Below are 26469 nucleotides of genomic sequence, written 5' to 3'. Positions count from 1 at the left end.
ATTTTTGAGACAGAGAGAGACAGAGCATGAATGGGGGAGGGTCAGAGAGAGAGGGAGACACAGAATCTGAAACAGGCTCCAGGCTCTGAGCGGTCAGCACAGAGCCCAACGCGGGGCTTGAACTCACGGACCGCAAGATCATGACCTGAGCCAACGTCGGACACTTAACCGACTGAGCCACCCAGGCGCCCCAACAATCACCGATATTAAAAATGAGGAGAAGCTCTAAGGCAAGGCTCCATATTGTAAGCCGTTAACTGTGTATGAAATAAATAGAAGATGTATTTTAAAATGGCTAATATAAAACACATTTTGGCACTTGAGGAGTACAGTTTCACTTAAATTATAATATGAGAGATGAAATATGCCACTCCAGCTGACACCAAATTAGATACTACACGGTACTTTCCGAACAGCTGAGCATATAAGAAATGTATCTGCCCCAAAACAGTAACAGTTAACTCAGGATTTACTATCATTATTTCATATGATTTCTCACCCTGGAAATGATTCTATCAAGTACCTCTCAAGTAGGAATGGGACACGGATCACATCAAATTCCACAGAAGAGTGATAAGAGAACACTGCTGTGAAGTGATTCAAGATGGCTTGCTTCCAGTCTGAACACACACCCACACTTGTGTTCAGAGAGAAAGCGCACGCATGTGTGCACATGAGTGGTTGCGGGGAGGGAGGTAGCACAGAGGAAAGGGAGACAGAATCCCAAGCAGGCTCCACACTCAGCAAGGAGACCAACGTGGGGCTAGATCCCATGACCTTGGGATCATGACCTGAGTCAAAATCAAGAGTCGGACACTCAAACGACTGAGCCACCCAGGCACCTCTACACATCCACATTTTAAAGACATAATAAAGTTACAAGACTCTCCAAAAAAACTGGAGGTTTGAAAAGTTTCTCAATCTCAAAAGTCACCTTGAAATCGAACGTGTAATTTGTGTAAGGCATCAGGCCGCTCTCGTAGGCACTCTTCAACTTGAAACCATGAGTGATCCTTCCATTGGTTGTCCCGTTTTTCCCATTACAGCTGAAGTTTGTAAGACTCTCATTATATCTCAGTTCCTTAAAATCTTTATGATTTGTTTCTACTCCACCGGTACTCAAGTATTCCACAACACCTATAATGAAGATACAGGTCCTTGGCTCACTGTCAAGTAGAATATGCAGTGTACAAACTATAATGTAACAGTAAATACTTTAAACAGCACGTTCCTCCTTTCTAAAATATTTGGTTGGTTGTTTTACGTCTGCTAGAACCTATCTAAATCCATTTTTACATGGTTTTGATCATAGTATACTGCATATTTTATACTTTGCTGTGGCACATGAACTCGTGTCTTTTCGATCACCATTTTTTTAATGGCTGCTTAATACAACCTGCCCTGGTGTTTCATATTGTTAAACCAGTTCCTTATTTCTTAAAAAACTTCAGGTTGTTTCTACTTTTTAAAAAGAATTAATACCATAATCAACATCTTAGTATGTAGGTTTCTGCTTATGCTAAATTATTTACTTGGTATAAAATACCAAGATTAGGATTAATGTGCCATTATACATACTGCCCGCTACATAAGAGAACGCCACCGGTTAGATGGGCTCTACAAATATTTCTTTTACTTTGCATTCCATTAGTTAACAAGGTTGGACACTTCCCCATGCGTCTGCCACTATTTTTAACACTGAAATGAGACTTACTATGTATTATTTGACTAGAGTCTCTCTTTGCCCCTCAGATACTTTGTAGCTAAACAGAATGCAGAACACACATACAGCAACTACTAGAGAATAGTTCTCAACTGCTTTAGCAGCTGTAATGCCCAGATAGCTTGATGAGATGGACTAAAGAATTATGGACCTCAGCTACCTTTACTTGCCCTGAAAATGAATTTTAACATAGTTACAGCTCCCATGTATCATGACGGCAGTGATGTACTAGTGAACTGAACCAACCCAAGTGGACGTATGTGTGTGCATGCATGCTTACACACATACACAAGTGCCAGGGAAAGTATTTTGTGTGAATGAGAGACTATAATCAAGGAGGAGCTGAAAATAAAAAGGAGTAAGTACTTAGTTTGATATTATAAGAACTACGGCTTGTTCACTGTACTATCTAATGGAAAAGTATTCAGAAATAAGCCTTTCTGTATTCTTCTGCTTTGTAATAAAAATCAAGATCCCTGTTTTTTGGTGTTTTGTTTGTTGTTGTTGTTGTTGTTGTTCAAATCACTTGCCCGATCTGTGTAAATAAAGGATCTCAATTTCCACCTAAGGTTTATTATTATTTTTTTATATTAAAAAAAAATTTTTTTTAACATTTATTTATTTTTAAAAGACAGAGAGAGACAAAGCACAAGTGGGGGAGGGGCAGAGAGAGAAAGAGACACAGAATCCGAAGCAAGCTCCAAGCTCTGAGCTGTCAGCACAGAGACCAACACGGGGCTTGAACCCACAAACCGTGAGATCATGGACCTGAGCCAAAGTCAGACACTTAACCAACTGAGCCACCCAGCACCCATAAGGATTATTTTTTCTAATCAAGCCCACCAAAACGGAAATCCTATAAATATCCAATTTAAACTGTTTTGTATTACTACATGCTGGAATCCCAAAGAAATGGTCTTAATAACCTTCTCAGTCTGGATTATATGTCACCTGGGGATACGGAAATCTAATCACACATTCTTTCAAGTTATCAACCACGTGTTTATCGAAGATGATTAATGTCCTTCCTTCTTAGGTTTTCATCTCATTTTTAAAATAGTCTCCCTATTTGCACACAAAATATGTTAAACCTGATTCATAGTTGACATTACAAACTGAATATTCATTTTGACTAAATTTGGGATTATCAGAAATGATACCTTACAAAAACATTTTAAGTCAAAAAAGCATTCTATATAAAAGAACTTTTCTTACCAGAATCTGGCAAAGAATTAAGATCTGCACATAACACCAGTGGAATAGTTCCAAATTCTCCCAATACACTGGACTGGAGGTTTCGTGAGGCTTTATCAATAATGTTCTTCACTTCTGAGAGGAACATCATAGTTTGAACCAACTTCACATCAGAGTATTCAGGGTCCCAATGCATATGAGCATTAGCCACAAGAATAAGTTGTTTTTCTGTTGCAAGATGGGGCTTTCCAGCTATATTAGATAAAAAGAAAAGAAACAGACAGACAAAACCCGCCCATCAGCCCATATATTCTTACAGGATCTGGAAGCAAGTAGTATCTCAGAGTTTCCAAACAAAAAAGGACCCTAAAATTTACCTAACAATCTCCCGACAACTAAATCAATCAACAGGACCACAAACCTGAGAAGCAGTCATCTATGCCTCTGGGTGAATAGCCTCTGGGTGAATACTCTTGAGTAGAGGGCATTCACTACTTGAACAAAGCCCATTCTATCTCCGCCAAAACAGCTATCTCCTTGAAACTTCTAGCTTCATCAAGATGTCCTAAAGTAAGTCTCACAAAATCAAATCTACAGCCTTTTTTCCTAGATCTATTTAATACAGTCACCAAGCTCCATCTTCATTTTTGACTCTTCAGGTTAAGTATCTCTAGTTCCAACTGTTCCTCAAGTGACAGAACTTCCAGTTCTCAGCACGATGGTCACTCTAAATATACTTTTAATTTGAAATAAGTGGTCCATTTATCCAAAACGCAAGACATTTAAAGTAATGATTACAAGTAGGTCAGGAAGAGAAGTTAGCTTACAGAGTATCCTTGCTGTTAAGAAATTACGGGACTGTATGGAGTTCTTCTCTCTGAGCAGTTATTTTAACTAATATTTACTTCAACATTGTTTTTGTGTGAAAAATAGTGGGGAGCAAAAACACCATTTTCTCCTCTGGTTTTATGCCTTTCAAAATTTGGAATACTTTTCTGGGCACTGCTTTCTCAATCTTAAGCTTTGTGGTAGAGAGAAACGGATAGGATATTTTAGAAAGGACTTAAATTCTCACTGAGTTTCTTCAGGTGTTAGACAAGACTATTAATATGTAACAAATTTTCTGCTTTCTATCAGATTTTGGAGGTCAATTTTTACAGGAAGTGAAAAGGTCACTCACATGACATTTCAATCAATTCCTTTCGAAGTTCTAGCAGTACTGCAACTCCAATGTTATCTTTTGTCATGACTCTGTTCAGCATGGCTTCAGACCCTTCTGAATTTGCCATTGCTAGCTGATTAAATTCAACAGTGTGTTTCTGAACCAAAGTAAATCTAAAACACAAACAAAAACACACACACAAACATAGAATTGGGAATACCAAAGTATTAGCTTTGTGGGAAATGCAGTTTTCCCGAACTTCCTGAACAAATACAATGGCAAGTAAATCACATTATGGAAAATCGTCCACACTTAACACCAAGCTTCCCACATCTGTTTCAAGTTATTCTTAGTCTGTTACTGATATAAATAACATCTTGAAATACTTTTACAATGTAAGATAAGGTAGTCATCTTCTGTGTAAGTTTCATGTTGGAATAGTCCGTCTTGTAATTTTTAAATAAATCTTTTCCAAAATCTGGGTTTAAGAATCCCTCTACCATCCTAGAGGGAATGTTAATTACAAGAAGTTTCAATTAACAATTGGAGTTAAACCCTAGTAAACACCTGAAGAAACAGCAGCACTTTCAACAAGTCTCCAAAACAAGATTATTTCTGATGATTTAAAACAAAACTATTGAAGAGTACTGTTTTACTGAGCAATAACAACAATGCTTCATTCTCTTATTTGCCAACTAATTTCCACACCCTTGACTCCCTGCAAATACTGAAAAAATTTTCTTTTTTAAATGTAAGAGGACTTACTTTTCCGTCTTGAAGAATATTGCACAGCCATCGACATGTTTTCTTTCTTGTTCTGACATTGTCCTAGCTCTAGATTTAGGACTAAAGAATCCATTATAGCCACGTTCTTTCAGTTCTACCAGAAAAAAACTGTAATACTGTTCTGTTTCAACCTCCTGAAAAATTGTAAATGGCAAAGTTATTTCATAAGACAAAAAAATCAGTCCTACACATTAACTTTATGTGTACAGTTTGAGGGGCTCAAATAATTTCAAAGGACTGCTATGCACAATGAGGAACATAACATCTTTCCAACATATTTTATCTGAAACCCTACTTGTCATTTTATAGATACCTGCTGGTATCCTATTGCTTAGGAGTAAATAATGGAAAGACATACACCTCCATGTGTGTATATTTTCTTATATTTTATAATAGATGGGGAACAAGAATCAACAGAGGTAGAAGGAACATCACAGATCATACTTTCAGACCACAGGGAGAAAGTGACTTGCCCAAGGTCGTATGAATTATCAGGAGAGTAGGACTGAGACCCCAAAGTTACTGTGCATCAGGTTCAACGCTCTTTCCACCATGTCCTAATTCCTCTATTACTGCTGATGGTAAAGCAAAACCATACCTTGACAATGCCACAGTTTCAATAATATTTGCCACCCAATTAAAAAATAGTGTGCAAGGGCATTTGAGAGGGAAAGATGAATATTTTAACTGTCAAAGCAAATGCCTAAAACCCAAAATAACCTATTTGCTTAATGTGGCAGCACAGCGCAGCTAAATGAAGCAGGTAGTGAATGTTCCAGGATTCACTAAAAACAGAAAAAGCCAATACTTTAAGAAGTGCTAAAGCTGGAACTTTAAATGTGTCAGGATAATGTATTCCCATTTTGCTCCTTGCTTATCAACACTGGGGCATTTGTGCAATTTAAACACTGTTCCGATGACTTACCTGAAGACTTATGATATCAGCATTGCAGTTCAAAATTTCTTGAATAATGGCCTTTTTCCTGTAGTCCCAATTTAGTGCCCAAGATGGACAGTAGCCGTATAACTGCCGGGTCGCATATTTATCACAAAGAACATTATAGCACATGACAGAAAACAAGGCTGTAGGAAAGATAACTTTACTTATTCACACACGTGGCAGAAAAAAAAACATAATTAATATCAATAGTTTTCACTTAAATGCTAAGGTTGATTTTATTCATTCAATATATATTCATTGAAAAGCTACTACTATCTGCCAGACATAGCGGATATAAGTTGGATAAGGAAGGAAGGTCAGATAGGTGAACAAATTATAACACAATGTGTTATCTAATGCTACAGAGATACCACAGAAGGCTCAAAGCTAAAAGACTAAGATCTTGAGTCCCTTGGTCTGTAAGACCAGGGCTCCTCATTTCTATACTCCCCCTACCACTTTGCTAACTGCTAATGTACAACGTGGAAAACTGACAATCCTCTTAATAGGCATGGCTTATTTTCTTTTAAAGAGCAACTATTATTAATTCACACAAAAGGAAAAGGTATCATAGACTAAATCCTATTATACACATCATGTAATTCCCAAACTATTTTCATACAATTTAAGTTAAAAGGAAATTAGGGGTCATTAGTTCCATTTCTCTCAAGTAAGTGCTTTAGCTGTCTTACAATTCTGTAGTATCAAATACATTTGGAACATAATAGGGTTTGAAAACTTCCAATATAAAGATTTTGGTATATTTATTATAACAAATGAGTCTGATCAATTCTTTACAGCCCAATTAAAAAATAGTGTACAAGCTGGGGCGCCTGGGTGGCTGTCTGACTTCAGCTCAGGTCATGATCTCACGGTTCGTGAGTTCGAGCCCCATGTTTGGCTCTGTGCTGACAGCTCAGAGCCTGGAGCCTGCTTTGGATTCTGTGTCTCCCTCTCTCTCTGCCCCTCCCCCCATTCCTCTCTCTCTCAAAAAATGAATAAACATTTAAAACAATTTTTAAAAAATAGTGTGCAAAGGCATCTTTTCAACATAATTTCTTAACAATGGCATCACTAACATTACGGGTGGGTAAATTCTTTGCTGTGGGGGGCTATGCTGTGCACTGTAGCATGCTCAGCAGCATCTCTGATCTCTAACCATGAGACGTCAGTAGCACTTCCCCTATTTGTGACAATCAAAAAATGTCTCCAGACATTGCTAAATGTCCCCCAGGGGATAAAAATGCCGGAGGTTGAGAAGCATTGCTCTACAGCAGACCTACAGCATATTACAGAGGTCAGGTAAGCAATAATTTAGTCTTTATTATGATCTCCCAAGCCAAATCAATCTCAAGCATACAAATGTAACACAGCCCATAATCTAAAGAATGCCAACAACACTGTTAGGTATGTAATATCAAGTAAAAATCATAATCTAAAGAATGCCAACAACACTGTTAGATATGTAACATCAAGTAAAAATAAGTTAAAAAAATATAAGGCTACCAACCAGTTGGCCTTGTTCTGTCTGGTTCTTGTAACATAATCCAAGATCTTGGAGGTGGCTGTTCTGTTGAAACTAGTTGAATATAAACACAAAATTAAGTAATATTCTTACACATCTTCTTAAAAAAATCATTTAAGCAAATGACCACTTACTTCTTTTTGCAGTACCTGCCAAATTATCAAGCAAATAGTTCAGTAGCCTTCTTGTTCCATCTGGTTCCAGATAGAGGTTCAATATATCCTGGGTAAGTGGATTTCCTGGAAATATTTTTTAAAAAGGTAAAATGAAACCAAGAAAGGTAATAAAATATTGCAAAAGTGAAAAAACATACCAAAATTATCAGACCTATCACAATATATGTAGTTATTAGTAAGATACCAAACTAGAGGAAATATTTTTTCAGTTTCTGACATGAAGAATAAAAATGATTGAAACCATGTTCTGCAGAAGTATCCAGAAAACAATTATTGTGGACTAATGTCAATCTAGAAGATATCTAATAGTGCTCTGTATCTGGCCCTGTGTCATCAACACTTTTATGACAATCAAAAGCAAGTGAAACTGGATGGGGAAGAATGGGAAAGAGGACAGCCACTATAATGGATCAGAGAATCAAAAGTTAAGATGCAACAAAGCTAACACGAAGATATCCTCATGACAGATGTAGTCTTCATTTAGATTTTTAAAAACTCTACTAAATAAAGCAATAACAAGATGGGACAGATCTGATTTAAGATCAAGTTACTGGAGCGCCAGGGTAGCTCCATCGGTTGAGCATCTGACTCTTGATTTTGGCTCAGGTCATGATCCCATGATCCCAGGGTTGTGGGATTGAGCCCTCTGTCAGAGTCTGTGCTGAGCATGGAGCCTGCCTGAGATTCTTTCATTCTCTTTCTCTCTCCCTCTCTGCCCCTTTCCCCTGCTCATGCTGTCTCTCTAAAATAATAAAAACATTTTTTTTTTTAATTTTAAAAAAGATGTAGTCACTAAGGAAAAGGGAAAACCTCAGGACTGTGAGCCATCTGTAAATTCAATGACGGTTTCATAAGTGCTAAAAATGAAAGCAAATGGAATGATTTACATGTATCTACAAGAGTCTCAAATCCTCTCAGAAGGATTTCTTATGTGCTTATGAAAATTAACAGTATAATGAACTGTTTTGAACAGTGAAGGTCCTGGATACCATAGCTCCACTTTAAGAAAGACTAATAATAAATTTTATAAATTGAAAAGGACAAATGATTTATAAATCATTATAAAGTGATTATGTTAACCATGCCAAATGAAAGTTCAAAAGATACTGCCCCCCTCACTTTCTCTGCCAGAGCAGTTAGAAAGAGCAAAATAGGTTTAAGTAAGATCCAAAGTTTTATAATATGAGTACTTCCAGTTTCAGGTGAAAATCACTCATCCTACCAAGAACTAGGAAGAATTCAAACTAAATGAATAAAGATAAACAAGACTCAACACCAAGATGACAAAAACATTAGAATAATCTGACCTAAATAGAGCAGGCACGTTTCAATGAGCACTTCTATGAGAAATTACAAACATGCTTGAAATAAATGAAAAAATAGGAAGACTCAACCAAGAAAAAGTTTTGGCAAATTAACAAAACGTATTTTTAAAAATGGAAATATTGAGACTGAAAAACTGAATACATGAAATAAAAAGCTCGGTGGATGGGTTCAACAGCAAAATAAAGCATCAAAGGAAATAATCAGTGAACTGGAAGACAGTAAGGAACAACAGAAAGGAAACTGAACAACAGAACAACAGAAAGGAAACTGAAAAAAAAAAAAAAAAAATGAAAAGAGCCTCAGGAACCTGTGGGACCACAAGAAAATTCTAAGGTTCATGTCCTCAGAGTTATGGAAACAGACAAGAAGCACAGAGCTGAAACAGTACTCAAATAACAGCTGAAAAACTCCCCAGATTTGGAGAAACACAAACGTGCAGATTCAACAGTCTGATAAAATCCAAATAGGACACATTCAAAAGAACCCACAACAAACCACACAGCAACTAAACTTCTAAAAACTAAAGACAAAGACAATGTTGAAGGCAGCCAGAGTAAAACACCTTCCCTCTAGGTAAGAGTAAGAACTAGGGGAAACACAACTTGAATGAGCAGATTTCTCATCACAAGCCATGGTGGTTAAAGGGAAGTGGCACAATAACTTTACGTGCTGAAAGAAAAGAACCGACAACCCAGAACCAATCCCCAGTGAAAACAGCCTTTAGGAATGAAGGAGAAATAAAGACATTCTCAGAGGACTGAAAACTAAGAGAATCTGTTGCCAGCAGGCCTACTATAAAAGAATCAGAACAGAAGTTCTCTAAATAGAAAGGAAATGATAAAAGAAGGAACCCTGGAACATAAGAAAAAAGACCATGGTCTTTAAAAAGGGACAAACATAGGCTTTCCTTCACTTAAGGTTTCTAACTCATGTTCAGCCGTTAAAATGTCTTTGTAACACTGACTTGGTTCTAAATATAGGTAGAGAAAATATTAAGACAATGATACTATAAACAGGGGGCATATGAAAGGTCATAGAGTTAGAGATTCTATTATTTCACTCAAAATGTAAAATGATAGCCCTACAAGACTTGATAAGTTATGTATGTTATTACATGAAACTTGCTTCAAATATAACAATACAAGCAGGCTGAAAAGAAAAGGATGGGAAAATATACGTCATGTAAACCTTAACAAAAGGAAAGCAAGGGTGACTAATATCAGATAAAGTTGACTTCAGAGAAAATAAATTTACTACAGAAAGTGACATTATGTAATGATAAAGGAGAAGACACAGCAATTCTAAACATGCATCCACAAAATGAAAGAACTAAAAAATATTTTAAGCAAAAACTGATAGAACTGAAAGGACAATAGAAAAATCTACAATTATGCTGATACTTCACTCATCTCACAACAACTGACAGAACTAGACAAAAACAAACAACAACAAAAAAGAACTAGACAAAAAAATCCTCTAAATACCATCAATCTAACAGACCCTAGTGTTAATACAGAGGATCCAGTTGAGATTTATAGAAGATTCTACCCAATTCATATTCTTGTCCAGTGTCCAAGGGACACAAAATTTGTGGCTGGACACAGCTAAAGCAGAGCCAAGAGGGACATTTATAGCACCTAATGTATACATTAGAAAAGGAAAAGTCTCAGGGGAGCCTGGGCGGCTTAGTCAGTTGTGCATCCAACTCTTTATTTCGGCGCAGGTCATGATCTCATGGTTCATGAGATTGAGCCCCACATCAGACTCTGCGCTGACCGCCTTAAGTCTGCTTGGATTCTCTCTCTTCTTCTCTCTGCCCCTACCCCACTTGAGTGCTCCCTCTCTCAAAATAAACATTTAAGTCCCATCTGAAGAACCTAGAAAGAGCAAAATAAACTGAAAGCAAAAAGAAGGATTAAAAACACTAAAAAATAGGAATCAATGGATTGAAAACAGAAAAAGAGGAATTTTTAAAAAGCGGTTTCTTTGAAAAGATCAATAAAATTGGCAAACTTATGCCAAGACTCACAAAGAAAATGAAGACAAAAATTACCAATATAAAAAATATAAACCCTACAGAAATCAAAAGGATAAGGGAATACCATGAACAATTCTAGATACATAAATTTAACAACATATATGAATGCGGCCATTTCCTTGAAATACACAAACTGTACTCACTCACCCAGTACAAAACTTATATAGCCCTGTACCTATTAAAGGAAATGAATTCAAAATTTAAAAACTACCAGAAATCTCCAGGCCCGAAATGTTTCACTGGAAAATTCTACTAAACACTTTAAGAATTAACTCTAATTCTATAGACTCTCTTCCAGAAAACAAAAGATGAGGGAACACTTTCAAATTCATTTCAGAAAGCTAGCATTACCTAGATGCCAAAACCAGACAAATTGAGCATAAAACAAATGAAAATTAAAGACAAATACCTTTATGAATATCGAGTCAAAAATCCTTAAGAAAATATTAGCATACAGAAGTAAGCAATATATAAAAAGATTTATAACCATGACCAAGTGGGATTTGTTCCAGGAATGCAAGGCTGGTTCAATATTTAAAAATCAATTACAAGGCTAACAAAGAAATCATATCAACTGATACAAAACAAGCATTTGACAAAATTAAACACCTATTCATGATTAATAACTCTCAGCAAAAGGGCAGAGGGAAACTTCCTCAAATTGATAAAGACGATCTACAAAATACCTACTGCTAACGTTATACATAATAGTGCACACAGAATACTTCCATATATCAGGAAAAAGAGGGATGTCTGTTCTCACAACTCTTATTCAACATGATGCCGGAAGTTCTAGTCAGTACGATAAGTCAAGAAAAGGAAAGAAAAAGCAGACATATTGGGAAGGAAGAAATAAAATTATCCCTATTTCCAGATGACATAATTTTCTACATAGAAAATTCCCAAAAATTTTACCATTAAGTATACCAAAAAAAGCAACTCCTAAGACTCTAATATAAAAATCCATCCAATTCAAAAAGATGTATGAACCATGTCTGACTTATTTTACTGAGTATAAAATATCCTGTACATCCATCCGTGTTGTCACAAATGGCAAGATCTTGTGCTTTCTCTCTTTTTATGGCTAAGTAATATTCCACGCAGCATTATTCACTATGGCCAAGAAGATATGGAAGCAACCCAATTATCCATCCATAGATGAATGGATAAAGAAGATATGGTATGTACATACAATGGAATATTATTATACTAAGTGAAATAAGTCAGACAGAAGAAGACAAATACATGATCCCACTTATATGTGGAATCTAAAAAGCAAAACAAATGAACAAACAAACAAAACCAGACTCTTAAGTACAGAAAACAAACTAGTCGTTGTCAGAGGGAAGGGGGTGGGGGTTGGGAGGATGGGTGAAATTAAAAAAAAAAAAAAAAAAAAAAAAAATCCACTGTATTATGTCCAGGAACATACACATGGAAAGCAAAATTTAATAATTATAATTTACAACCACTTGAAAACAAACAAACAAAAAGACTTAGAAATAAATCTAACAAAACATTTATGTAGCTTATATACCAAAAACTACACAATACTGATGAAAAAAAAATCAAAATTCTAAATATAAGGAGACATGGCATATTCACGGATCAGAACACTCAACATATTAAAGATGTTAATTCTCCCCTAATTTGATATACAGGTTTAACACTATTCTGATCAAAATCCCAGCAATATTTCTTTTAACTATAGACAGGACTATTCTAAATATATATGGAAAGGCAAAGGAACTAAAATAGCTAAAAACATTTTGAAAAAGACTACTGTAGGGGAATCAGTCTATCCTATTTCAAGACTTAATTACCTTATTTCAACTTTCAAGTAACTATTGGCAAAGGGGCAGACACATACATCAATGGAAAAGACGAGAGAATCCAGAAATAGATCCACACAGATATGTCCAACTGATTCGAGAGAAAGGTGTAAAGGAAATTCAATGGCGGGTAGACTTTTCAACAGATGGTGCTAGGGCAACTGGACATTCACAGACAAAGGAATGAAACTTGAACTAATCCTTTACTTCTTTTAGCTCTATTTTAACTCAGATCACAGACTTGAATGTAAAACATAAAGCCATGAAACGTTCAGTACAAAACACAGGATCCATAAAAGGAAAATATGGTAAACAACTTCATCAAAACCAAAACCTTTTGTTACAGAAAAGACCCTGTGTAACATCATGATTTATAATAAGAAATACATATCTGAACCCTAAAGCTCCTAAAATCCTGAAAGTGATTCAAGGATTTCTTCCAAAGTGAAGTTGTAGAGGTGCCTCTTGTGGTGTCAATGAAGTAACTTTCAGCCTCCACAGGAGGATGGGGGCTGGCTGACAGGAACCAACCATGTGACTGGAAGGTTAGAACTTCCAGTCCCAGTCCCCCAGGAGGAGGGGCTGGAAGTCAGCTCAATCATCAAGGCCAATGATTTAATCAGTCATGCCTATGTTATGAAGCCTCCACAGAAACCCAAAAGCATGGGGTTCAAGGAGCCTCTGGGTTGGTGAACAAATAGAGACTCGAGAAGAGTGGTGCTCTCGGAGAGAGGAAGAGGGCACGGAAGCTCTGTGCCCTTTCCCCATACCTTGCCCTACTCATCTTTTCCATCTGGCTGCTCCAGAGTTATATCATTTTATAATAAATTGGGAATCTGTGAGTAAACGGGTTTCCTTATTACTGTGAGCCACTGTCACAAACTGATCAAACCCAAGGAGGGGACTGCGGGAACCTTGATCAGGAGCACAGGTGACAACCTGGCCTTGTGACTGGAATCTGAAGTTAGGGAGGCATGGGCAAGTAGCAGTTCTGTGGGACTGAACCTTTTATCCATGGAATCTGAGGCTATCTTTGGGTAGGTAGTGTCAGAATTTAGTTGAATTACAGGACATCTAGCTGGTATCCTAGAATTGCTTGTTGGTGTGGGGGAAAGCCCCACAGTGCTGGAACTGGGTGTGTTAAGTGGGTGGAAAGACTACACACTGGGGAAAAAATGTCTGCAAATCACATATTTGACAAAGGCCTAATATCCAGAAAATATAACGGACTCTGAAAATTCAACAGTAAAAAAACAATTCAATTAGGACACGGGCAAAGGCATGAAGAATACTCCACAGATGATGACATACAGATGACAAGTAGGCACATGCAAAAATGTGCAATATCTTTACTTAACGGGAAAATGCAAATTAAAACCACAATGAGATGTCACTGCACATCTATCAGAAAAACTAAAAATAACAATAGTGACAACACCAAAGCTGGGGAAGATTCAGAGTAACTGGATCACTTATTCATTACTGGTGAAAATGTTAAATAGTACAGCCAGTCTGGAAAAGTCTGGCAGATTCCTAAAAAACTAAACAACACTAAAATATGACCAAGCAATTGCACTCCTGGGCATCTATCCTAGAGACATGAGGACTTATGTGCCATAATAATCTGTACACAGAATTGTTCATAGCTGCTTCATCCACAATAGCCAAATACTGGAAACCAGCCAGATGTCCTTCAACAGGTGACTGGTTAAACAGACCATGATTCATCCATACCATGGAACACTGCTCATCAATATAAAGAAGCAAACATGCAACAGCCTGCGAGAATCGTCAAAGAATTAACCTGAGTGGAAAAAACTAATCTCAGGTTACATACAGCATGATTCTACTAACACAATATTCCTGAAATAACAAAGTTTTAGAAATGGAGAACAAATCAGCGGTTGTCAGAAGTTAACAAGTGAGTGGGGCAAGCTCAGAAAAGTAATGGATTTGTCCAAAAAATCGGTGAAACTCTATTTCGAAGAAAGAAACCTAAAACCTAGATGTCAAACATTTTAGAGGATCTTTCTGAAATGAAAGAGCAAGGGATCCTCAAAAACTAAGGTGCCACAAAGACTGCCCTATCACTCCCCAACGCTTCCAAGGCTTTCATACACATTAACACAATGTGGACATGTGTGACCAATGACCCTAATGTCAAATAAAGTTTGTGAATCCTTAGAGAAATGAACACATTTTTGTAAAATAAATACTGTTAAGATTACAAAACCTGAAACTAAGAGGACATAAAACAGTAGCTGCTTCTGGGATGAGAAAGGGACCTAAAGAAGAAACAAAGAGGGTTTTTACATTCTGTAATGTTCTATTTCTTTGTATTAGAAAACAGACACAAAAGTGACACAATATTAATTGTTCATTCTGATGTTGCTACATTTTATATTTTTGTTTTTCAAAGTTAAAACAAGAAAACTTTAAAGGGCCTAATTTAAGGAGCCTCAGCCAAAGGGTGGCTGGGTGGCTTAGTTGGTTGAGCATCTGACTTCGGCTCAGGTCATGATCTCACAGTTCATGAGTTCAAGCCCCATGTTTGGCTCTGTGCTGACAGCTTGGAGCCTGCTTCAGATTCTGTGTGTGTGTGTGTGTGTGTGTGTGTGTGTGTGTGTGTGTGTGTGTGTGTGTGTGTGTATGTGTGTGTGTCTGCCCCTTCCCTGTTCATTCGGTCTCTCTCTCTCTCTCTCTCTCAAAAATACGCATTAAAAAAAAAAAAAGAAGAATCCTCAGCCAAGCTCAGCCAAGCCCAGCCTACACTTTCCAAAGAAAACCTTATAAAGCTGATGTTTGATGAATATGGTTTTGTATACATTTACAAATGTATTATTTATATTTTCCCATTTGTTTTTGTAAAATTACTGTTACCTTTATGAAATGAAAAGGATTACAGGAATAAAACCTTATTTTCTAAATGTAGTCTTAAGAAACAAAAGTACAATTCTTTAAGACTTCATTATGTGACTATTTTTTTAGGAATTGATTAAAGAATGAGGTGGATACGAGATTAGCAAACAATCATCTAATGTGTTAAAAAAAAAAAATTCTTATTGACCTATTACTAAAATAGAGCTTTTAATCTTACTGATTTAAAAAACATATTTCCCAATAATTCTTACTGGATCAATTATGCCCTCAAATTCTATAGATTAATGAAGTCCTTACACATCAAGTTTTAAAAAATGCTAAAAACTGAATATTAACATGTCCCAATGGATGAAAATTTTCTACTCAATTTCTGTACTTTGTGAGCTTGTTTTTTGAGATTTGAATACAAGGGAAAAGAAGCCATTTATTCGTGAGTTTCAGTCCCGTGTCAAGCTTTGTGCTGACAGCTCAGAGCCTGGAGCCTGCTTCAGATTCTGTGTCTCCCTCTCTCTCTTCCCCTCCCCCACTTGCACTCTCTCTGTCAAACATAAATAAACATAAAAAAAAATTTTTTAAACAAAGCCATTTATAGTATGATGACATAAAGTATGATCTGAGGAATGTATCATCAGAACACTGAACTGACTGAAACAAAGGATAGAAGAAAGAAAAGCCAGGCTAGGAGTAAAAAGGAATACAAAGATTAGCAGACAGTCTCCAGGTGGACAAGAGAGAAAACCACTGGGATGTACCTAAAAAACTGATGAAGTTTGGGGAAGAGTGAGCCTGCAAATCCCTGGCGACAAGATCCCCCTCTTACAGCTTCTTTAGACTCAAAGACACAACATACAAACCACAAGAAGCACAAATATGAGAAATCATACCTTTCAGGCCTAAAGTCTGCAACTGAAACAGTTTTCCCAGCTCAAAGGGTAGAACTCGTAACAGGTTGTTATTTAAATGGAGTTCCCTGTGGATGTAAAAATTCCACATCAGAACATATATTGCCTTTTAACCCATGGCTAAAATCAGCACTATAATTTCTAATATTCTTCTCAGAATGAAAAATTTTATATTATATTCCAATGTCTAGTACAGTGCTTCTCAAACAATGATGTAGCAAAAAAACAAAACACAACAAAAAAACCCCAGATTGCCACAGACCAAACATTTTAAAAATAACAGAAAACTGGGGCACCTGGGTTAGTATCCAACTTCAGCTTAGGTCATGATCTCACAGTTCATGAGTTTGAGCCCTGTGTCAGGCTCTCTGCTGACAGCTTAGAGCCTGGAGCCTGCTTTGGATTCTGTGTGTGTCTCTCTCTCTCTCTGCCCCTCCCCCGCTCACACTGTCTCTCTTAAAAATAAATATTGAAAAAATTTTTAAATATTTTTAAATATTTTTAAATAATTTTTAAATTTTTTTTTTTTAATTTCTAATTCAAGAAAAGAGAGGAGAAAAAAAAAAGACCAACAAAGCACAAGTCATATTTTTAAAGTGCATTAGATTCAATAGATACAAAACTGCTCTCACACGTTGTCTATTCCACTGCAGGCTGATGACACAGTTTACAAATGGGCACAGTCCACAGACTGACTGCCTAAGAGCAGCACTGATCCAGCCACATGGAGTCTACTACACAACTTTAAGAAAGTGGAAATGATAAAACAGCCTAACAAGTGAATTGTTAAATGAGATTTAAAATGATCATGTAGCACCAACTGAAAATAGCTTATGACAGCTAAAAAATTAAGTTTACCATTAATATTTCTCCAAATTTTAAAGTTTCACATTAGACATAATGGAAGCTTTATTAACAATTAATATTTTTTTATGAACTATCAAAAGAATCTTCAGTAGTGAAAAGAAACAAAGACCCAACACTGAGATACTTACAATTTTCTGCGGTAAGTTTTATTTATCAATTTTTAAAGGTGAAGAGAACTACTTCTAAAAAAAAGAAGAACCAGTATAATCCCTGGTTCTTAGAATTTAAATGAACCTCGGTTACTACTTAGTGAACCAGAGGCTGGTGAGGCCATAAACTAAACAAGTCTAAATAATTTGTTCCCATTTATTTCCACATATATCACATGGGAAAGGAGGTCTTTTAAGGAGATTAAAAATGGTCATGGTATATACTCAGTAATTAAGCCCAAAACAATGTCAAAAAGCTGGAGTGGGAATAACAAAGGTAAAGAAACTCTCACGAGGTCCTTATTCCTTTTTACTATGCAGCAAATGGTAGGAAGCAGCAAAACAGCCAGGGGAATAAAAGAAAAGGCAAGTAATACGATATGGAGCAAGATTTTTCCACTGGGATTAACATAATAACTAGAAATTAGCTTTACTTTCAACTTGGATGGATCCCATCTACCTTACAAAAAAACAGGGATAATAAAAGAAATAGCAATTACCATTTATTAAATACAATATGTGTCCAGCAGGGTGCTAGTAGTTTCTTACTCATTATCTCAGGTATCTCTAATCTCAGCCCTGGCTAGGTAGGCCTTACAGTAACTTTACAGAGGACAAAACATTCAGCAAAGTTAAGGAGATTGCCCCAAATCACACAACTTGTAAATGGCAAAGTCACAGGATTCCAAACTGAACTGTGTGACTCCATATCCTATCTACTCCTCTACTCCGCACTGTAGTCCTCCAAATGCAGTGACTAATTCTAGCTTTTTTTTTGAGTCCAGGCTTTATTACTATCATGCATACAAGCCCTGGGATGGCCAAAAAGGTGTCATTCCTTGGCAGTGGTATCCTGGACCCTGTGTTAAGCATAGTATGGTACCCCAGAATTTAGAGGGGAAAGCACCACAATCGTTTGTCACAGGAGAGTCCATATGTAGGATTAACATAACTGCCTTTTATTTATTTACCCCCACTTTATCCAAAATTTTTGTTTAGGAATAAAGTATATTACACATAACATAGCAATAAAACAAATTTTAGGCAATGAATCTACCTAATTTATTATTTATTGACATTCAATTTTCCCAGAAAACTTTACAAGGGATACAATTATGTTTGCTCTTGTTCAAATACCATTTAATTGGTAGTGCAGTTTCCTAGCAAAATAAGTATTCTATTTTGTTTGTAGGGGGTTAAAGTCAGAAAAGAAGTCGAATCTGCACACCTGAGTGATACCATGTTTCCGAGTTCTGCCGGTAAACTCCGGATTTTATTAGAGGACAGGTCCAGATACACCAGATTGTGAAGCTTGGCAATGTCTGAAGGAATGCGGGACAGAGAATTGTCACTCAGATGCAAAGCTGTCAAGTGAGTTAGTGACCACAAAGATGAGCTTAAGCTTCTTACTTTTCCTGTAAGAGAAGGAAAAAATGGGGAAAGGATTAATATGGTGTTGTCTACAATTTGGTCCCTGGATCAAATAACATTTAGATGTTTCAATGAATAATAATCTATCTTTCAAAACATTGTGAGGAAGGGTTTAACAGGAGAAAGCTTACCTATTCTAGGACAACGTACTGCTATGATTAGGTTGTAAGCTCTACTTAGCAAACTAAAAAAATCTGTGTTTAAAATGCATCATTGTTTTTTAAGAGCACAACAGCTAAGACTTTATCCTTTAAGGTTGCCTCAGCTATGACACGAAAGAAAGATATGAATGATTTATAGTAATGATAAATCTAGTATGTCACCACGATTAATTTGGATACGCAAAAAAAAAAAATCAAATCCTCTCTCGGAGGCTGTTCCTATCTATACTCTAGAAAACAAGAATTCTGCCTGCAAACAAAAGGTAAACCATATATTCTCAGCTTAACAAAGTTTTAAGACCAGTGTACTCAAGTAATAACTGCATCAAGAATCATATAACTAAACAAAAGCTGTACTGAATAATTTACAAGCAAAAATACTTGCCCAGAAACATCAAAGATATGAAGTCATAATCAAACAGTAATAGACCCCGGGTTCAGTAACCAAGAAAGTAATCTCTTTCAATATAACATTAAATCAGTACTTTGGTACTTCTTGGTAAGATGACAATCATTTCTACAATCCATCTAAGAACTTTCCTCCAATCTCTTTAATGGTCTAAGATCTACTCTGAGACAGAATGAAACAAACAGATGTAATGGAAATACACTAGTCTTTGAGAACTGATTTTCTATTGGCTGAAAAAGCAATCTTAAGATTTCTAATCAAGGTGGAGTAACAGAGACCAAATTTACTATCCTACCTGAACAACTACCACACCAGACAATATATATGAATCAACAAATTTCAGCGATTAGACTTCAACCAGTGCAGAACAGTGATCCCCAAATGATCACAAACAAGGCAGGCCTTACAACTGTCTCAGCTTCCTGGACTGCACAGGTAGGAGATCCCAAGGGCAGCACAGTGATCTCCCCCAAGTTCTGGAGCAGGGAAGCCAAGATGACCAGAATTTACAAAGGCAGAGATAGTACCAGAGAGGAAGAGATAAACAAAGAAGTCTGGAGATGGGAAAAAGTTCCCCCTCAAGTTTTCAGCTAAGTATTGATCAGTATAAACATGTGAGAAATTGCCTGAGCCAGAAGGAAAAACACCCAAAAGAAGTAGAAACAATCCCTACATTTACACAGAACTGAAGCTAGCTAGTGTTGCCAACTACCAGAAGGAAATGTATCATAACTCACAAGGTGCTGGACTTATTAGTGGTATAAAATCAGGGGCACCTGGGTGGCTCAGTTGGTTAGACGTCCAACTTTGGCTCAGGTCATGATCTCACGGTCCATGAGTTCGAGCCCCGCATCAGGCTCTGTGCTGACAGCTCAGGGCCCGGAGCCTGCTTCGGATTCTGTGTCTCCCTCTCTCTCTGCCCCTCACCCACTCGTGCTCTGTCTCTCTCTCTCTCTCTCTCAAAAATAAATAAAAGCATTAAAAAAAAAAAAATCAGCCCTAAAGATTGCTCTGGTCTCACCTAAAAAGTTTAAGAGCAAGCCTCAAAAGAACTAAACTGTTTCTGAGTAACCTAACTGTATCCCAAAATAAAGTTCAATACTGGTTATAGGAATACAAAAATATGCATTGCCCAACAGGGCAAAATTCACAATACAGCAACAAAACTACTCAAAATGAAAAGAGAGAAAAATACTAGAAAAAAACACATGCATGGGCACCTGCATGGCGCAGTTGGTTAAGCATCCGACTCCCGATTTTGGCTCAGGTCATGATCTCACAGTCTGTGAGACCAAGCCTCACCTCAGGCTCTGCGCTAGCCTACTTTGGATTCTCTCTCTGTCCCGCCCCCACTCGTGCTCTCCCTCTCTCCCTCTCTCTCTCTCAAAATGAATAAACATTAAAAAAAATCACGTCCATGAACTCTTGGGCAACTTTAAACAACCTAATATATATGTAATTGGAGTCCCCAAAATAGGGGAGTTGGGGACAGAAAAAAATATCTTAGGAAATAAACCCAAAAGATAACCAGATATCCACATGTTTTAACTTTTAGGAGTTAAACCTTTACCTTACACCATATACAAAAACTGACTCAAAAACTTTTGGAAGAAAACAGAGGCATTTACCTTCAAGACCTGAGATTATGCAATGGTTTGTTAGATAGGACACTAACAGCATAAGCAACAAAAAATATGTTAAACTGTACTTCACCAAAATTAAAACCTTTTGTGCCTCAAAGATCACCATCAACAAAGTGAAAAGTGTGTTCACACAGGAGAAACTATCTGAAAGTCATAAATTTAATAAGATATTTGTATCTAGAATATATAAAGAACTGATACAACTCAGTAAGAAAAGACAAATAATTCAATTTATAAGTGGGCAAAGAACAGGCACTTCTCCAAAGAAGATACACAAGTGGCCAACAAGCACTTGAAAAGATGCTCATTATCACCAGCCATCAGAGAAAGGCAAATCAAAAACAACAATGATACGCTACTTCATACCCACTAAGATGACTATAATAAAAAAGACAGAGTATTGGCAAGGAGTAGAGAAACTAGAACCTTCACATACTGCTGGTGGAAATGTAAACTAACGAAGCCACTTTGGAAAATAGTATGGCAGTTCCTCAAAAAGGTTATACAAGTTACCACATGAGCCAGCAATTCATTCCGATGAATATGCCCAAAAGAAAGAAAAACACGTGTCCATACAAAAACTTAAATGCTCATTGCAGAATTATCAAGAGTCAAGAAACAGAAACAATCCAAATGTCTGTCAACAGATAAATAAAATGTGGTGTATTCAAACATATGAAATATTAATACATATTAAAGCACGATTGAACCTTAAAAATAATTCGCTGAATGGAAAAAGCTAGTGACCACACATTACATAATTCCATTTATTTGAAATGTCCAGGAGAGTAACAAATCCATTCAGACAGAAAAAAGATTAACACTTTCAAGGTCTGGCTAGCTGAGGTGAAATGAAAGCTAATATGTATCGCGTTTCTTTTGGAGGCAATGAAAATGTTGTCAAAACTAACTGTGGTAATGAGTGCACAACTCTGTGAATATACAAAACCACTGAATGTGCATTTAAGTGGATGAATTATGTGAATTATATCTTGGGCTATCACCAAAAAGAAAAAAAAGAAGACAATGAAGAGATGCAAAAAATTTTCTACTTTTCATGAAAACTATAAACCTAGACACAAAAAGCTCAATTAACCCCCAAGTATATGAAAACTCCACGAAGAATAAAAAAGAAAACTACAGGAAGGCACATCTTAATCAAATGGCTTAAAACAAATGATAAACAGAAAATCTTAAAAGCTGCCAAAGGAAAAATAATTACACAGAAAAACAAAGATAAAATGTCTGCAGACTTTTACTTGTGAACAGTACGAGAGAGAAGACAAGCAGAGCAAAATCTTTAATATACTGAAAGAAAATAAATACTATGAACCTAGCAACCCAATAAAAATACCTTTCAAAAAAGAAGACAAGTTAGAAGATGAAAAGAGCTACAGAGATGGATGGTAGAGACGGCTGCACAACATTATGAGTGTTGTTGTTGTTTTTTTAATTAAGTGTATTTTAAGAGAGAACGAGCACAAGCAGGGTAGGGGCAAAAAGAGAGGGGGGAGACAGGGAGGAGGGTGGAGAGAGAGAGAGAATATCCCAAAAAGGCTCCACACTGTCAGCGTAGAACCTGATGCAGGGCTTGCACTCATGAGCCTTGAGATCATGACCTGAGCTGAAACCACGGAGGACGCTTAACTGAGTCACCCAGGTACTCCTGAATATATTTGACAAAAACCTTCCCACAAAGAAAATTCTTGAACCAGAAAGGCTCATTGGTGAATACAACCAAATATTTAAGGAATAACTATAACAATTCTACACAAACTGATCCAAAAACGTGAAAGCAAGAAGATCCTTTCGAACTCATTCTATGTGGCCAACATCATTCTGATACCAAAACCAGATAAAACTAGTACCAAAAAAACTACAAATCAAATCCTTCATGAACAAAAATGCAAATTTTAACAAAATTTTAACAAATCAAATTCAACAACAGATTAAAAAGATAATGACCAAGTAAGACTTGCACTAGCAAATTCAAGGTTTGTTAAACATTCAAAATAATTTTTCAAAAAACTTTTTCTTAGAAAAGAAAATCATATACACAGATGTAAAAAAGCATATGACAAATCAACATTTAAAAATCAGCATTTAATCAAATCAAATCCTGATTTTAAAAAAAAAAAAGCTTGCTTGTAAGCTAAGAACAGAACTTCCTAAATCTTGAAGAAGGGTATGTATAAGAAGGTTAGTGGTAAGGGAATGAACACTTTCCTCCTGAGATCAGAAACAAAGCAAGATATGTCCACTATCACCACTCCCAATCAAAATTATGCTGGAAGTTTTAGCCTATGCAATAAGAAAAAAAGTCGAAAGAAGTAGTCATGGTTATCTGCAAATGGCACAATCATCATGTAAAATCCTAAGAATCTACAAAAATACCACCAATAAATGAGTTTAGCAAGGTTGTAGGATAAAGTATCAATATACAAAATATCTACTGTATTTTTATATACAGCAATGCATAATCAGAAACATATTTACAATAACATTTACATTAGTACCAAATTACAAAGTAGAGGAAAATATGACAAAAATATGTGTAGGACCAATATATTAAAAACTACAAAACACCCTGAAAGAAAGTAAAGAAGTCCTAAAGAAGCAGAGATATATACAGTGTTCACAGATCAGAAGATTTAATGTTGTTAAGATATTAGATCTCCCCCAAATTGGTTTAGAGTCAACACAATCACCATCAAAATACCAGCATGTCTGAAACTGGCAAATGGATTCTAAATTTTGCATGGAAATTTAAAGGCCTTATAAAATTCAAAACAACTTTGAAAAAGAAGCTGGAAGACTAAAACTACCTGATTTTAGAAATTATATAAAGAACTCTCAAAACTCAGTAATAACAATACAATTTTCAAAACAGGAAAAACATCTAAATAGACACTTCACCAAAGAAGACATACAACTGGTAAATAATCATATGAAAAAATGCTCAACATCAGCATCATTAGGGAAATGAAAATTAAAACCGCAATGAGATACCACTACAAACCCAGAAGAGTGGCTAAAATTAAAAAGACTTGACAAGTGTTGGTGAAGATATGGATCAAAGATATGTAGTAAGAATGTAAAATGAGACAACCTCTTTGCAAAATAGTTTGAGGTTTTTATTTTAATTTTTTTTTTAACGTTTATTTATTTTTGAGACAGAGAGAAATTGAGCATGAACAGGGGAGGGGCGGAGAGAGAGGGAGACACAGAATCGGAAGCAGGCTCCAGGCTCCGAGCCATCAGCCTGGAGCCCGACGCGGGGCTCGAACTCACGGACCATGAGATCGTGACCTGAGTTGAAGTCGGACGTTTAACCGACTGAGTCACCCAGGCACCCCCTAGTTTGAGGTTTTTAAAAAGTTAAACCTTACCTACCTTATGATCAATTTCATTCTTAGGTATTTGCCCAAGAAAAATGAAAGTTATATCCTCTATAAAGAAGTATACATAAAGCTTTATTTGTAGAAATTATCAAATATTTTCATCAACAAAGAAATGGATAAATAAATGCTGGCATATACAAGTAATAGGATACTACTCAGTAATAAAAAGTATGAACTATTAAAAATCAACTGCATGGATGAATATCAAAATAAGTAGCAAAACTAAACAACAACAACAAAAAGTACATACTGTATTACTTCTTTTAAATAAAAATTCTACAAAACGTAAACCAATCCTATGGTTAAAGAAAACAGAACAGCGATTACCTGGGATTGGGGGAAGGGACAGAGAAATGAAGGAGGTAGAGAAAGGAATGACAAATTCAGGGGAATGACAGATATGTCCCTTGAATGTGGTGATGGTTTCAAGGATGTATAGATGTCCAAATATATCACATTATTCACTTTGCATACATGCTGATTATTACATGTCAACTTAAATCAATACAGCTATGCAATAAAATCTATCCTGGTCTAAGAAAGTATTTTTCCTTACTGTGTAATAATTACAGTAGAAACTACATCATTTCCTATTTGTAAAACAAATTTATTTACTTTTCAGTTCATAAAACTAAAGCACACAGCTAATATTCAATATAAATAAATAAAGCACTTAAAATATCACAAACTACTTATTGGGTACATGTCTTAACATATGTTTCAGCCTCAAGATAACACTTAACAAAGAAAGGTAGAAGGGCTTGAGAAATACATTTTTATACTTCAACTTAATAGGAAGGATACAAAATTAATTCTCAAGAAAGTAGGCAGAAAGAAAACCAAGAAGAAAGGATGAGGGGCTGGGTGGCTCAGTTGGTTAAGCATCCAACTCTTCATTTTGGCTCAGGTCATGATCTCATGGTTTGTGGGTTCAGACTCTGCACTGGACTCTGCACTGACAGTGCAGGGCCTGCTTGGGATTCTCTCTCTATTCCTGTCTCTCTGCCCCCACTCCTGTCTCTCTCTCAAAAATAAACATTAAAAAAAATTTTTAATCAAGTATAAGGAGTCATGTATTAAATAAATCAATCATACAAGATTTAAGGGAGAGGGAAAGGAGGAATCAGATCTCTACCATACACAGATAAGTAACACAAATAAATTTCTAAATGCCAAAAAACCAGAAAAGTAATGGAAGAGATTATTTCTAAACATAAACCCAAGATTCCAAAAACTGTCAGGTTTGAGTACATTAAAATTCAAAACCTCTCTAATGTGGAGATGCCAACAAGTACAGCAGCCAAAGAGATAATATTCAGGGACACCCAGGTGGCTCAGTCAGGTAAGCATCCAACTCTTGATTTCGCCTCAGGTCATGATCTCGCGGTTGTGAGACTGAGCCCCACATAAGGCTCCGTGCACAGATCTGCAAAGGGCTCCACGCTGGACATGGAGCCTGCTTCAGATTCTATCCCTCTCCCTCAGCCACTCCCTGCATGAGTGCCCGCTCTCTCTCTTAAAAAAACAAAAACAAAAACAAAAAAAACAAAAACAAAAACAAAGAGATAACATTCATTTATTCGGTCAACTTTCAGTGACTAGTATGCTGGTGTGGGGACAGAACAGTAAATATAAAGTCCTCAAGAAAAAAGGGTTAGTTATAAAAAAATGTTTATTTCAACAATAAAACATATGCAAATTTAAACAAAGAATTCACTTCTACTTATGCAAATAACAAAATAAGATTAGTATCCAATATTCACAAGGCTAAGAGGGTTGAGACACCTTCATTAATTATGGGGAAAAACACAACTATATTTTGAAACCAATCCTGAAATAGCTACTAAAAATTTTAAATGTGAATATCCTTTGCCCCATCACAATTCCTCAATTAGATTAAAACTCTACTGGTAGAACTATGTAA

The 26469-nt window shown here is 36.3% G+C and overlaps 1 protein-coding gene across 4 annotated transcripts in view; it reads right to left on the bottom strand.

Annotated features, from left to right (window-relative positions):
• The window catches only part of CNOT6 (CCR4-NOT transcription complex subunit 6), a 76646-nt gene that overhangs the window by 6013 nt on the left and 44164 nt on the right, over nt 1-26469 (bottom strand). The window contains exons 3-11 of one of the 4 annotated variants that reach the window (XM_060636440.3): nt 18729-18915; nt 16467-16552; nt 7465-7569; nt 7316-7384; nt 5791-5948; nt 4845-4999; nt 4098-4252; nt 2939-3169; nt 935-1137 (exon numbers count right to left, since the gene is read on the bottom strand). In XM_060636440.3, coding sequence (XP_060492423.1) covers nt 935-1137; nt 2939-3169; nt 4098-4252; nt 4845-4999; nt 5791-5948; nt 7316-7384; nt 7465-7569; nt 16467-16552; nt 18729-18915 — 1349 coding nt within the window. The remainder of the gene's footprint in view (nt 1-934; nt 1138-2938; nt 3170-4097; nt 4253-4844; nt 5000-5790; nt 5949-7315; nt 7385-7464; nt 7570-16466; nt 16553-18728; nt 18916-26469) is intronic. The other 3 variants (XM_060636441.3, XM_060636442.3, XM_060636443.3) reach the window with 3 other exon arrangements.

The sequence above is a fragment of the Panthera onca genome, chromosome A1, assembly GCF_046562875.1.
Source record: "Panthera onca isolate mPanOnc1 chromosome A1, mPanOnc1 haplotype 2, whole genome shotgun sequence".
NCBI lineage: Eukaryota > Metazoa > Chordata > Mammalia > Carnivora > Felidae > Panthera > Panthera onca.
The sequence above is the reverse complement of the archived record's forward strand: the minus strand, read 5'-3'. Positions and strand labels throughout refer to the sequence as shown.